This window comes from Macrobrachium rosenbergii, chromosome 33, assembly GCF_040412425.1.
Source record: "Macrobrachium rosenbergii isolate ZJJX-2024 chromosome 33, ASM4041242v1, whole genome shotgun sequence".
Lineage (NCBI taxonomy): Eukaryota > Metazoa > Arthropoda > Malacostraca > Decapoda > Palaemonidae > Macrobrachium > Macrobrachium rosenbergii.
Window position 1 is genome coordinate 8,526,556 of NC_089773.1, and position 15,522 is coordinate 8,542,077.

A 15,522-nucleotide genomic window follows, 5' to 3' on the forward strand; every position below is an offset into this window, starting at 1 on the left:
TTGACATACAAATATACATAAATATTTGTAATCCCTGTCTAAATATCCCAGCCTTTGTAACTATAGAGCAGAATACTATAGTTTTTTCATTAAAACTTAAATTTTACATTCAAATATACATAATTCACTGCATTTTAAATGTAGTACTGTACAGTATTCTTATGTCCAAATATCCCAGCCATGTATTAAAAAGCCTTTCATGCATATGTGTAATGAATCTATGGCAATGTAATATTTTAATAAACATGTATAAACTAAAACTACCAATACATGTTTGTTGCTATTATTAATGCAATCATACAACTACCAAAACAGCTCAACCAAACTGTACATAACACACGAATAAAATCTGAATCATTTCAATTCAAACCATCATTTCTCCTATTAAACTGCTCAGCTGGCTCGATCAAACTTACACCAACACTCTACAGCTGTGGCTGTATATGTTAACAGTACTGATATGCTGTTTTTCTCTTCTGTAGGTACAGCCGTGGCCGGCCAGTGCCGAGGACCCACGACTGGTCGATCCTCTTTCCGTGGTTTTTCAGAGGTAAGTGGCTGCCGCAGAAAATCTTTACGTACCCAGATTACTCTGCTTTTTCGAAATCCTTTTTTAAACATGCCTTTGTTATCATTACAGCTACTTTAGGTACTGCACTGCATTGATTTGAGTTTGGTAACTTGAGAATTGGTGTACAGTACTGTATATATAGCCTGATTTTTTTTGAGGTAGTGGCAGATATCCGCAGCTGATATTTTAGAAGCTAATTGTGATTGGTTGCTCACGTTGCAAAGCACCCAGCACAGGTTACGCTGATTTCAACTGTGGGTATTTACCATCAGCTTAAAAAATGGACAATACTTACAGTACTCTGAAGAAATCTAAAATGATTTGTATGTAGAGAATAATTTTTGGCAAGACCAGTCGCCTCTAGGTAAATTATTCAAGATGTATCATGCAAAACTCAGTCTGACTGGTTGAGAATTATTAAGAGCATTTGACGCTGAATTTAAACATTTCTGCCAAATTTGAGGCAAAATAACCAGGACTTTTCAAATCACCTCACTAGTCGTATCTTAAAACTACAAGTTTAGTGGCGATTATTGTCTCCTGATGGACCAGACGTTTGTGAATTTCGGTCTTAACTGATTCTCAGCTGTCAGCAAATATGAATCGAGGGAATAAGATGTAGAGGTGCTTTGTTATCTCTGGATCATAACTTCAGAACAGACAGAGGGTAAATAACCCATGTCTTCTGATTCGAAGTCTTTATCAGTTATTGCTCGTTGCACTCAGGGATAAAATTTTGTGGAACTGTGGCTATCTACAGATTGACAGCTACTCTGGTATTGCTGGATCATAACTTGAGAACCGAAATAAGGTAAATAACCAATATACTGATTGCAAGTTCTTTGTAAGTTATTGCTCTTGAGCATGTCTGTACTATGTGCCTTAACCCAAATTATTTTCTATATTCCCCAGGTGCCCCCACTGCCCGTTTGTCGCGACGGGCGCCAAGCGCCTCCAGACCCACATCTCCACCCACTTCGACAAACGCTCCCACTCCTGCCCCTACTGCGAGTACCGCGCCTCTTGCAACAAGGACCTGCAGAAGCACATACGTACTCACACGGGCGAGAAGCCGTATCAGTGCGACGTGTGCCCGTACCGCGCCAGCGACCCGAGCAATTACCGTGCCCACATGAAGCTCAAACATCGGAGCGTGCTGTTACCCTCGACTGCTCAGGCCCATAGCGGTTCCCTGAATATGTGATAGTCATGTTGGGAGGCTGGGAGATTCCTGTGATGTATTTATATGTTTTTTATTAACTGGTATTCTTTTTATTGTTATGTGTTGTATTTCTTTCATTTTTTATGTTTATTTCAGTGATTTTCAAATTGATTTGTTAATTTTCTCTTGTTTTTGTAAGTTTTTTTTTTCTTGTTTAAAATATTCCCCAGCAAAGATACCACAATGGGGAATTTGGGAAAATGTGACTTTACTGAAATTTATAAATATAAAAGAAATGCATATGGTTTATTAATTTATGCTTTGCTAAAATTCTTTTGTTTTCAAATATCACTTAAACAGAGCGGAGCAAAATGACTTTAATGTATTATTTCAATGTTCTACTTGAATGGAACTTACATACCATTAGCACTAAAGTAACAAAATGTTTAAACTCAAGTAAATATATGTTTTTGTATCGCTGTTGCTCTTATCTCAAAATTTATCAAGAAAACATTTGCATATTGTCAAAAAATGTGATGAACAGATTATGAACTTGCCTCTGTACTTTTCATATATCCTTTTTTTGCATGTCTCAGTAAAGTGTGATAGTTTTAGGACATGCTGTTGTTGTTGTTATAACAAACATCCATAACCCTGATGATTGTAAGTACAAGAATATTTTGTTTTAGCCGTGTATTTTTCTCTGTTATTATGTGAGAGAATGTTGTAACGACAAATTAATTAGATAATATGATGCTACTTGAGATTACTTTCACCTTTTTCATGTACTGTAATGGGTTAATACAGTATTTTTGACAATCTGGTTCATCTCAGTGGGATAATTGTAAGTTATAAAATTTGCTCAGAAATTTGTCTAGGTATGATAGGCTAATCCACTGAAGAATGTATACCAGCTTGCCAAAGTAATGCACAGTGAATTACTGGACTATGTATACCATGTCCAATTATGCCTGCCATCTTGTCAGTGTGTACACTAGCCTGGCTGTGTATGAACAGTATCTTGTTGAAGAATATACTCTAGCCTGTGGAAGGAGGAACAAAGTCTTGTCAAAGTATGGACCATCTTGTCAAAGTATGGATACAAATCTTGTCAAAGTATGGATACAAATCTTGTCAAAATACAGACACCATCTTGTCAAAATGTGGATACAAATCTTGTCAGAATACAGACACAATGTTGTCAAAATACAGACACCATCTTGTCAAAATACAGACATCATCTTGTCAAAATACAGACATCATCTTGTCAAAATAATAGATACAAATCTGTTCAAAATATGGATACAAATCTTGTCAAAATAATCATACAAATCTTGTCAAAATAATGGATAGTAATCTTGTCAAAGAACCGACGCCATCTTGTCAAATATTAATAATTGTAATACTACTACTATTACTACTACTACTAATAATAATAATTAATAATAAAAATTTTATTATTATTATTATTATTATTGAGTCACCCAAAATGTAAATCCTTCACATCTCATAAATTGTCAGTAATTACGTCAGTAATTCTGATAAACTTATTTATAACTAATTTATGAAAAACTTCCTTAATTAAACAGTTCCACTTTATCGCGATCGACTCCTCTCAATTTGATAAACTGGTGGTAATGATACGCCGGGATGTTTGTTTTTCGTTAGGAAGACAGCCATCTATTGAACGCGGCCGGTGACGTCACGATAATGATGGAACATGCTTAAAGGTTTTTGTGTCGGGTATATTGTTTCTAAATGCTATTTTGATGTATTTTACAATACATTTGTTCGAAGTAGTTGTCATTAAATTATAAAGTAAGGTTTGTGTTGGTATGGACTGTATTGATTTGTGAGAATTTCGTTTTAAAAACGTTTGTAGAGTTCGATAATGAATGAAAATGACAATTTTTCAAAATGGTAATGAATGGTGTTTTGAACCAGATTTTAACGAGTAATAATGTATTATTAGTGGCACGTAGGCCTATAAATATCAAGAAATGGGAGAGGATAAATCAGAATAGGCATATATGAAGGCTTATAGACCAGGTAGGATTTCCAGACGTCCAAATAATAATGAAAATTAACCCAAGCCAACGAAGATCGTGGAATATGGCGTGTGATAACCGTAGACTTCCACGAAACTCTTCCTTTGCTTATCCCGTTATACATGAATACAATCAAGATACAGCCAAATACAGCCGAGCTACAGCAGCACTGGCAAAGGCGTCGCGTCTACAGCCGTCCGTTCTTCTTTAATTTGGTCAACAAAGGGCCGGAGAGCCTTGTAATCCGCCGTTAAGTGAAGAGGTTTTAGCTCGGCTCGTTTTCAAAATGCGTTTCACTAACATATTTGATTTGTCGAGAGCTATTGTAAACAATGTCTGATTTTGTTTTTGGGGCGGGGGAGAGTTTGACATTATATATTTTTTTTTTTTACAAATAAACAAGGAAAAATGTCGACGTTGATGCGTCATTAATTGTTACTGTTATTTTTCAAAGTGTAGGTATGGAAATGAGGTAAAATATATATATGTATATATTTGTAGGTCCATAAAATCCATTTTATGGAAATATTTAAATAGAGATAGGCTCGTAACTCTTTTCCTATGCTTTTGTAAACGATGAAAATGTTGAATTTAGCTTATTTTTAATAAAAAATGGCCTTATAATAGGCCTATTTACACTCAGGCCTACAGTGCAGACTAGACCATGTGTAAATAAGCCTATAGAGAAAAAAACATTGTACATATAGGTCTATATAGCAAAAAAAAATCTTGTAGGCCTGTACAATGCAAAATCTTTATTTTTTTTGGAAATATTCAAGTAGAAATAGGCTCGTACCCCTTTGCATATATTTTATGAAACGATGAAAACGCCGAATTTTACACTATTTTCATAAAGAAATGACATTGACTTAGGCCTATTTGTGTGCAGGCCTATATCTCAGACCTAGACCAAGTAATTATAAACCTATGAAGCAAAAAACGAAGTCTTGTATTCATGTATAATACAAAATTTTGTTTTATGGAAATGTTTATTCAAAAAGAGGTAGGTTCGTAACCCATTGCCTATATTTTTGTAAACAATGAAAATGTTTGGTTTTGTCCTTTTTCAAAAAAAAATTACGTAAATTTGGGCTGATTTATGTTCAGGCCTACGGCTCAGACGTTGCCGTGCATATATATATATATATATATATATATATATATATATATATATATATATATATATATATATATATATATATATATATATATATATATATATATATATATATAAAGCAATTACAGTTTCTAGGCATATACAAAACGAAGGACCTAGGCCTATGCACAAGAAGTGAGCAGTAAAACTCCAAGACATTTTTTGTGTTTGGGAATATCTGCTTTAGACTAAAAATACTGCTCTGGAAAAAGTCTCACTTAATTATTTAAAATGCAAAGAATAATCACAACACTTCGGAGTGCTGAGAGTAGAGAGGCGGGAGGGGGGGGTGGCATGGGGTAGCGAGTGGTCCCTTTTCTTAATTTTAAAGGTACAAACTTTTGTCTGTTTTGTAAAGATGCTGTTTCAGTTTTTTATTTATTTTTAATTTCCCTACATGATCCTTTCGTTTATTTATATTTTTTATTAATTTATTTATAGGTTTTCTTAAAACTTCTGCAAATTATTCCATTGAATATTTTATAAAAGTTCAAAATTTATTCCTTTAATATATTTATATTTCTTCTCAGTATTACAGTAAATGGTTACATATAGTAAATTTTTATTACATTAAACTTCGCAATATATTTGTTCTACGTATTTATATTTCTTAGAATTACAGCAAATAATTTCATAAATTTGTATTTCATGAAGCTTCAAATTTAATTAATTTAACATACATTTATTTAAAATATTACAGTAGATAATTTCGTAAATTTGTACTGTCACAAAACCTTAAAATCTATTCCTTTCATTTATTTATAGTTCTAAAAATTGCTGCGAAAGGTAAAAGAATTTGAAATTTATATATATATCGTATAGTTTGAAATAAAATTTTCCATTTAACACCTTGTCCTGGTGTGGACCCGTGAACTCAGCCCCAAACCAGCAGAGTTTCAAATTAAAAAGTTCGATTACTCACTTGTCAACATTTTTTTCCATTTAGTTGTCTTAACTGGTTAGTGAGATTCGCTAATTAAAATAACAGGTTAATTTAACTTGCATTGTATAAATAATAATAATAATAATAATAATAATAATAATAATAATAATAATAATAATCTAGACTAAGAATTGTATCTGGGGTCATCAGGATGGAATTTGGAAAAGAAAAATGCGCCTTGGTCAACATACAAAAGAGGCAAAGTAACAAGGACTGAAGGGACGGAATGGCATCAAACATAGGTGAGACAGGATACAAATATCTGGGAATAATAGAAGGAGAGGATATAAAACACCAAGAGATGAAGGACACGACCAGGAAAGAATATATGCAGAGACTTAAGGCGGTACTCAGGTCAAAACTCAACGCCGGAAACATGACGCAGTACCAGTACTCAGATACAGCGCAGGTATAGTGGAGTGGACGAAGGCTGAACTCCGCAGCATAGACCAGAAAACTAGAAAACACATGATAGTACACAAAACACTACACCAAAGAGCAAATACAGACAGACTATACAGAACACGAAAGGAAGGGGAGTTTTTTTTTTTTACCGAGGCGCATTAGCCCTCACTCGCAGGGGTGCCCTTTTAGCTCGGTAAAGTTTGCTGCTAGCTGATTGGTTGCAAGTATTTTGTCCGAATAGCATCATTGTTTTCAAATAATTACCAAGTAATGTGAATCGAAAGTTATTTATTAACCTAAATTTCTCCCTCAGATATATGTTTTGTCAATAAATAATGTTAACGAATAAAGAGATCATAAAGTATTGTGATAAGTCTAAATTTAATAATGACACCCGCCGAAGTAAATGACAGGAGCTTGTTTTCGGATGCACGCTGCATAATTTGTCTACTTTTCACATATTTTAACACCAATTGGGATAAATTACACTAAGCATAAGAAAAACATGTTACTATAAACTTTCTTTGAATACCAGAATCTACGAAAAACATGGAATTAATAAAACTCGCGATAGGTGAAAACTTCCGGGGAGGTCAAAGGAACAGCCTGTGGCGGCCTGGCAGGAAAACCAGCTGACCGTCATTGCAGCCTTCCTGATTTATGTCATTGCAGCTTTTTCCTGATTTATGGAAGTGTTGAAATCAGTATTATGTTATTGAGGTGACTTTAATGGCTATATCTTTAATTAAATAGTTTCTATACTTCTTTTTTGTAGGTGCACACTAATAAAAATATATTTCGCAGAAATGAACAACTTACTCTCTCGTGTAAGTTACAGCAGACGATGCGAGATAAGAAAACTTTTTATTTTCTTAATTTTGCAAGAGTTTCCGCGGATATTTTGAGAAGTAAAAGAATATGTGACTGAGTAGAAGATGTACTGTACACATATACATTTTAAGGATTAGTAAGCTATATAGGCGTCTACTGTCAAATACCGAGGCGGGGATGGAAGGGGGAGGGAGGGTTATCGCGGTTGCAACTCGGTGAAATCATGAATTCGTTTAATTGTGATTTTTATGCAATTTATGGAACACTACAGTATCCCCAAACCGAAAATAGTGCTATTAATAGAATCTACACCTTTACCACAGAATTAGCAAAACCTTCCTATACGGACTTACATCATAGGCCTACATACACCTAACCTAAATTATAGTTAAGCAAAATTTATTGCAATTGTCAAAAATGGCGTAATACACATAGACATAGGCTAGCCTAGTTTGAAATGTGTGCAAGAAATAATGCCATAATAAGGGAAGTACAGTATTATTATGTTAAAGAAAAAATAGCCTCTTCATATTTATCATCATATCATAATCATATAACAAAAGGCTTCAGCACAAAACCCTATAAAAGATGATATGTATCTGAAAAGTTTTCATGCCCATCAACATTTGCTGGCATGTGGATACCATATGAGTAACTAGGCCTACCTATCTAGGTAATTTTATCTCAATTTTATCAAAAGTCACAGGCTGTTCCTTTTACCTCCCGGAGGCTTTCATCAATAGCGAGTTTTATTAATTCCATGTTTTTCGTAGAATCTGGTATTCAAAGAAAGTATATAATAACATGTTTTTCTTATGCTTAGTGTAATTTATCCCAGTTGGTGTTAAAATATGTGAAAAGTAGACAAATTATGCAGCGTGCATCCGAAAACAAGCTCCTGTCGTTGATTTCGGCGGGCGTTATTAAATTAGACTTACCATCACAATACTTTATAATCTCTTTATTCGTTAACATTATTTATTGACAAAGCATATATCTGAGGGAGAAATTTAGGTTAGTAAATAAGTTTCGATTCACATTACTTGGTAATTATTTGAAAACAATGATGCTATTCGGACAAAATACTTGCAACCAATCAGCTAGCAGGAAGCTTTTCCGAGCTAAAAGGGCACCTCCGCGAGTGAGTGCAAGCGAATGTCCGGCGCTTGCACAGAACCAGTACTAAAAGAGGCATGATTCAGTAGCAAAAGCCCTCCACTGGAGCCTGTGCAAGAAACACCAGCTAGCTTGCTGTAATAGGTGGTACGAACACCAATCTGAGGGAGAGAGAGAAAACGATCAGGCAAAGATCCTCTGGAGCTATTGTCAGAACAGATAGATACGTGCCATTAGACCAGACGTGACGTTGATTGACAAAATCAAGAAAGCATCACCCTGGGACACCAGAGTAGATGAGAAAGAGAGAAAATTTACAAGTATCAAGACCTGAAAATCGAAATAAGAAGGATATGGAATATGCCAGTGGAAATTGTACCCATAATCATACGAACACTAGGAACGCCCCCAAGTTCCCTGAAAAGGAACCTGGAAAAACTAGATGCCGAAGTAGCTCCAGGACTCATGCAAAAGAGTGTGCTACTAGAAACAGCGCACATAGTGAGAAAAGTGATGGACTCCTAAGGAGGTAGGATGCAGCCCGGAACCCCACACTATAAATACCACCCAGTCGAATAGGATGACTGAGATAAAAAAAAAAATTTTTTTGAATAATGAAATTAAAAAATTAATCTAAAAATATTTGAAAAACTGGAAATAATTATTAATTCTTGTTCCTAAATAATAATAATAATAATAATAATAATAATAATAATAATAATAATAATAATAATAATAATAATAATAATAATTATTATTATTATTATTATTATTATTATTATTATTATTATTATTATTATTATTTAGGAAACAAGAATTGATAATATTTAAATTTGTGAAAATATTTTCAAAATTTATTTTTTAATTCAATTATTATTATTATTATTATTATTATTATTATTATTATTATTATTATTATTATTATTATTATTATTATTATTATTATTATTATTATTATTATTATTATTATTTAGGGAACAGGAATTGATAATCATTCCCAGTTTTTTCAAGTTTCTTAAAATTAATTTTAGAATATAATCAACACATTTTTTAAAGCTAAATTTAAGAATATTTTTCGAAATTCTTCCAAAATAAATTTTTCGGAATTCTTCCAATTTTGGGTAAACCCTTGCTCCTTGAGACTTAATAATAATAATAATAATAATAATAATAATAATAATAATAATAAATAATAATAATAATAATAATAATAATAATAATAATTCTACTGGGCTTAGGTAAATCATATGCAAATTAGCTAATTAAGTCCTACCTGACACTTACCAAAACAAAGACAGGTGAACTGTACTTAAACTGTGTTTAAAGGACCCGCCTGAGCCGCCGCCTCCCCCCTTCATGAAAAAATACCCCCCTCCCCCCATTTAACAACAGAAGACCCAGACGCCTTGTTTATAAACAAGAGCAAACACATTAATTAAGTCAAACAAAGCATAAACAAAAAAAAAAGAAAATTGTGTTTGTAACTTTCATTTAAGGTTCAGTCGAGGTCCACCTTGAAATATTCACAGAGCTAATATTATTTTATTCCCGCCGAAGCCGAAGCTACTTCTTGGGTGGAGGAGGAGGAGGAGGAGGGGTCAGAAGGAGTGCTTGAGGACGAGTTATTGCGCTCGTGCGCGCGCGCGCGTTTGCAGGCAGGCACGAGAGAGAGAGAGAGAGAGAGCGGCTGCATCAGTTTGATGTGTAAATGAAGTCGGGCTTTATGCGCGAATATTATTCCTTTGTTTGGTTTTTTGTTTCTTTGTTTGTTTGGACCTTGATTGCTTGATTGGCTCCGCAGATCCAATCGCTCCTATTCGTTATATTTGACCTTTGACCTTGGGTCAAAGTTCAAGGTCAAAGAGTTTGTGAACCTTCATTGCATGATTGGCTCTGCAGGTCCAATCGCTCTTATTGGTTATATTTGACTTTTGACCTAGGGCCAGTGTCAGAGAATTTACGAATTTAGAGGTTCTGTACCACAGGGTTTGGTCATTTTGACCTGTGACCTAGGGTTTTAGGTCAAGGTCAAAGAATTTACGAATTTTTAGGTTCGGTTTGGTCCCCATGCCCTATTTTGCGAGGGCATTTATCCACACAGTTAACAAATAGGATTACTGATACCCATAGAGTATATATGGGAAGAGATGGCCAGACAGGTGTCACAAGAAGACTTCATTCAATTGATAAGTGCCGTAGGAGTCTGGTATGAACGGCAATGAGCCACAATAAGTCTAAAGAGGCTTCACAAAGCGTCGAAATCTCTCTCTCTCTCTCTCTCTCTCCTCTCTCTCATTCCATTCCTTTATCACAGCAATCTGGGGCAAGAGAGAGAGAGAGAGAGAGAGAGAGAGAGAGAGAGAGAGAGAGAGAGAGAGAGAGAGAGAGAGAGAGAGAGGAGCTTACTTAACTAATATTTGTGCTTTTCATTACATCGTCAGAAAAGCGGCCGCCATTATTTCTGGTGTTTGTCCTCTTCATTATTCAGGACGCAGGAGCAGCGCTACCAAGAAATTACAAGATGGCTTTCTCACGATGGAGAGAGAGAGAGAGAGAGAGAGAGAGAGAGAGAGAGAGAGAGAGAGAGAGAGAGAGAGAGAGAGAGAGAGACTGATGGAAAGAGAGAGAGAGGGGCACATATGTAGGCAGAGGGAGACACAGACAGGAAGAAGGATAAAAAGTGAGAGAGAGAGAGAGAGAGAGAGAGAGAGAGAGAGAGAGAGAGAGAGAGAGAGAGAGAGAGAAAGAGAGATGGAGAGAGAGAGAGAGAGAGGGGGGGTGCGTGACGGTTCAGAGCTAGGTGGAGGGAGAAGACAGGAAGAAGGATAAAAAGTGAGAGAGAGAGAGAGAGAGAGAGAGAGAGAGAGAGAGAGAGAGAGAGAAAGGTGACAAACAGAGCTAGAGAGAGAGAGAGAGGGAAAAACACACACACAGAAAGAGTGATAGGAGAGAGAGAAGAGAGAGAGAGAGAGAGTAAGAAACACACACACACAGAAAGAGTGATAGGAGTGAAAGAGAGAGAGAAAGTAAGAATGTGTTAGAGAGAAAGAGAGAGAGAGAGAGTCTCGCAATTGAATCTCAGTGAACTATCGTTTAATATTCCTCCTAAATGACAACCATAAAATAAATAAATAAATTAACATAACAAATTCACAAAAATTATCACTTACTGGGGTCTCGAGTGCTGTCGTCCGAGTCACGTGACGTGACGTCATTCTGCCGAAGAAACTTTTCGAAAGTACTCGTATTTCCTGGTTTCTGTGTTTGTTTGCGTGTTTTTCCATGTTTGTTTTACGTGTTTGTGCGAAGTTTGACGTCACTTAAGCCAGAGAGGGTGAAAATTGGCTGAGATTTTGAGGCAAATTTGCATAAAATGGGGTAATTTGCATATTACGCATTTTGGAGGTCAGATATTTGCCTTGCCAAGCCTTATTCATTGTATAACTCTTCCAATAACAGCTGTTTATGAAGTTTTTAAAGGCCAAATAAGCTTCCAAAAATGCAGCTTCACGATGAAGCTTTTAAAGTCTAAATCGGCTCCAAAATTGCAGCTTAATAATGAAGCTTTCAGAGCTTAAATCATCTTCTACTAAGGCATCTTAAAGATGAAGCTTTTCAAGGCCGAATTAGCTTCGACAGTTGAAGCTTTAGAATAAGCTTCCTGAACCTAAGCTTAGTTAGAAAGGTTTTAAAGGTTAAATGAGCTTCCTAAACTGCAGGTTAATAGTAGAACTTTAAATGGCTAAATTAGACTCAGAAACGATAACGCGTTGAAATGTCACGTCACCTTCCATGACTGCAAGCTTAATAGTAAAGCTTTCAATACTAAATCATCTTCTAAAACTACAAGCTTAATCATAATGAAGCTTTCAAATATTTCATCACCTTCCAAAACTGCAAGCTTAAGAATAAAATTTGATAAAGCTTTTAAAAGCTAAATCAGCACAGTCTCATAAACAGACTGATCAAGTTCATTAGCCTGATAATGAGGGCACTCAGTTCCTCATTTCCGTGGCCCCCTTTTTTCGGGGGGAGGACCAGAACGACACACAGAAACGACAGGAAAATTACCCGTACCGGAAGAGGAAGGGAAACACGGAAAAATTCTCTCTCTCTCTCTCTCTCTCTCTCTCTCTCTCTCTCTCTCTCTCTCTCTCTCTTAAGGACAAAAACACACACACTCTTTAATATGTTCTGTCCCTTGTTCTCTCTACTTTTCTCTCTCTCTCTCTCTCTCTCTCTCTCTCAAATTCGATTTCTAATAAATAATTAATTAACTGGAATTAAAATTTAATTTTATTTTTATTTTCGAAATAAATAGTGAACTCTTCGAAGAATAGAGATTCAAATTATCATTATATTGGTTTTTCACTCCTAAGTATAATGATTAATATATTGGTATTTTTTTTACTCATAGGTTAAGTATAATGATTAATATGTTGTTTTTTACTCATAGGTTAAGTATAATGATTAATATAATGGTTTTTTACTACTCTAGATCAAGTAAAATGATTAAAATGGTTAATATATTGGTTTTTTACTCTTATAGCCCAAGTATAATTATTTAGATTTGTGAAATATTGTTATTTACTCCTATAAGGTAAGTATAATGATTACAATGATTAATAAATCCTATGGGGCGAGTAAATGAAAATAGATTGGTTTTAGTTTTCTGTAAAAGAAAACCATTGTGCCGGCTTTGTCTGTCCGTCCGCACTTTATTCTGTCCGCACCTTTTTCTGTCAGCACTTTATTCTGTCCGCACTTTTTTCTGTCTGCACTTTTTCTGTCTGCCCTCAGATCTTAAAAGCTACTGAGGCTAGAGGGCTCCAAATTGGTATGTTGATCATCCACCCTCCAGTCATCAAACATTCCAAATTGCAGCCCTCTAGCCTCAGCAGTAGTTTCTATTTTATTTAGGGTTAAAATTAGCCATGATTGTGTGTCTGGCAACGCTATAGGCTAGGCCACCACCGGCCCGTGGTTAAAGTTCCATGGGCCGCGGCTCATACAGCATTATACCGAGACCACCGAAAGATAGATCTATTTTGGGTGGCCTTGATTATATGCTGTGGGGGCTGTACAGAAAACTCGATTGAGCCGAAGAAACTAAGGCGCATTTTTTACTTGTTTACTCTTTTAGGTAAAAAATAATGATTAAAATAATTACAGACTAGGAATAAGGGTTCAGATGACTAATTTATAAGTATTTTAATACCCCAGGTTAGGTTAGGTTAATATTTTTGCTTTTTAATCCTGTAGGTTAAGAATGATATTGAAAATGATTAATATGTATTTTTTTAATCCTATATGTTAAGAGTGATATTGAAAATGATTAATATATTTTTTAATTTTATAGGTTAAGAATAATATTGAAAATGATTAATGATAAAGAATATTGAAAATCATTAAGACTTTGGCTCAGTATTTCAATAGATTAAGAACAATAATGAAAATGATTAATATTTCGACTTTTTAATCCTATAGGTTAAGAGTAAGGATGAAAACGATTCATAGATCAGTATTTTAATCCTATAGGTTGAGATGAATGAAAATTATTGCTAATTTGGTTTTTTTTATTCCGATTAATTAAAATTAATGACTAAAACGAATAACGAAATTGTACAAGACATTGCATTTCACCACATGACGTAATAAGTTCGTCTACGAATATTCTCCTGGTCACACCCGAATTTCGTGGCTTCTCCCTTTTCTGAAAAATGCCGAATTACTCAGGGGAGTGACTCGTTAATGAGTTAATATGCGAGTGGTAATAATATTTCCATTGCAATTCGGCGTTTCGGAGATTTTTGAGTGGGGATAGTTATTGGGTTTTGTCGAAAAGCGAGATTTTGCCAGTTAGGTCCCAGGGGGCGTTAACCCCTCTGAGGCTGCGACCCATAACAGTTGCCTGACCATCAGGTATAATATTCCTTTTTTTTTTCAGGGAAAACCCAAATTTTTTCTTAGCGTTTATTTTAGGGGAAGGGATTGATAGCTCTGACCCATAGCAGTCACCTAACCATCTCGTAAACAATCCTTGCATTAAGTGTTTTCCTTAGGAAATGGGGCCAGCTTGTTTCATCCCCGGGGGATCGATTTCGTTTCCGTAAAAGGGACCTATGATAGTGTTATTAGTATCAGGGGTGATAATATAAGAGAGGCTATTACCACGTAGAAATTATTTTGTAAAATTATTACACTACATCACATATGCTCTCTCTCTCTCTCTCTCTCTCTCTCTCTCTCTCTCTCTCTCTGTTTTGAAATTAAATATACAAATTATCAGTATCTCTCTCTCTCTGTTTTGAAATTAAAGATACAAATTATCAGTAGAATAAAAGAACAGTGTTTAAATTATTATAATAAATTTCATGTCCAGTAGAGAAGAACTGAGAGAGAGAGAGAGAGAGAGAGAGAGAGAGAGAGAGAGAGAGAGAGAGAGAGAGAGAGAGAGAGAGCGCTCAAACATAAGTCGCCTTGCTCCCCAGAGGTAAACCACCCGAAATATTCAGAGGACCCAAACCAATCCCCAAATCATGAATATTGTAACATTTTTGACTTGGTAATAGTCCTTATGAATCGGAAACACATTGCCGATAAAAAAAGAATTAAAAAAAAATAATCCAAAAAATAATTTAGGGTCCCAGAAACCAAAGCCAGGCGGAAGAAGGACCAGCCGAAATTATTAGCGGGGGCTATGGCCCTGGGCCATCATTTTGGATATTACTTTTGGGGGACGGGGGTGTATGGAAAACCATTTCTGTAACAAATTGATTATATATTTTTCATCTAATTGATTTGGTTACGTCACTGAATTATGAATGATTTATTTCAATTATTTCCTTTTTTGGATATTTTTTGTTGCAAGATTCGACAGAGGCAAATAAATTCTATTAATTTTTTAATAAGTTTATTCCTAAATTTATTTATTTATTTATTCATTTAATCGTAATTATCTTTGCATTCTTTTTTCAGAGCATCTCGTTAAAAGCGGTTATTTATGGCCCACCCGAAATTATTTTGGCCCACTGCACGATTTTCCAGGTATTTATTTGTTTGTTTCCTTTTATTGGGATATTTTAAAAAATTCTGCTTGTGTCAGTATTATATTTACAGATTCTGCTTGTGTCAGTATTATATTTACAGATCGTTCATGTGTTAGCATTATATTTGCAGATCGTAATGTAATCATTACACTTAGCCTTACATTGACGGATTCAACTTGTGTTAGAATTATATTTAGGATGTGTTAGCATTTACGGAGCTAGTAGTTAGTACAACTGGAAC

The 15,522-nt window shown here is 34.9% G+C and overlaps 1 protein-coding gene across 2 annotated transcripts in view; it reads left to right on the forward strand.

Moving 5' to 3' along the window:
- LOC136855886 (protein tramtrack, beta isoform-like) overlaps positions 1 to 2,492 on the forward strand; it is a 107,361-nt gene extending 104,869 nt beyond the window's left edge. For both annotated transcript variants that reach the window (XR_010858163.1, XM_067133312.1), the window contains 2 exons: positions 483 to 550; positions 1,484 to 2,492. Coding sequence is in view for 1 of the 2 variants with exons in the window: in XM_067133312.1 (XP_066989413.1) it covers positions 483 to 550; positions 1,484 to 1,775 (360 nt within the window). In the remaining variant the exon portion in view is untranslated. The remainder of the gene's footprint in view (positions 1 to 482; positions 551 to 1,483) is intronic.
- The last annotated feature ends 13,030 nt before the right edge of the window (positions 2,493 to 15,522 follow it).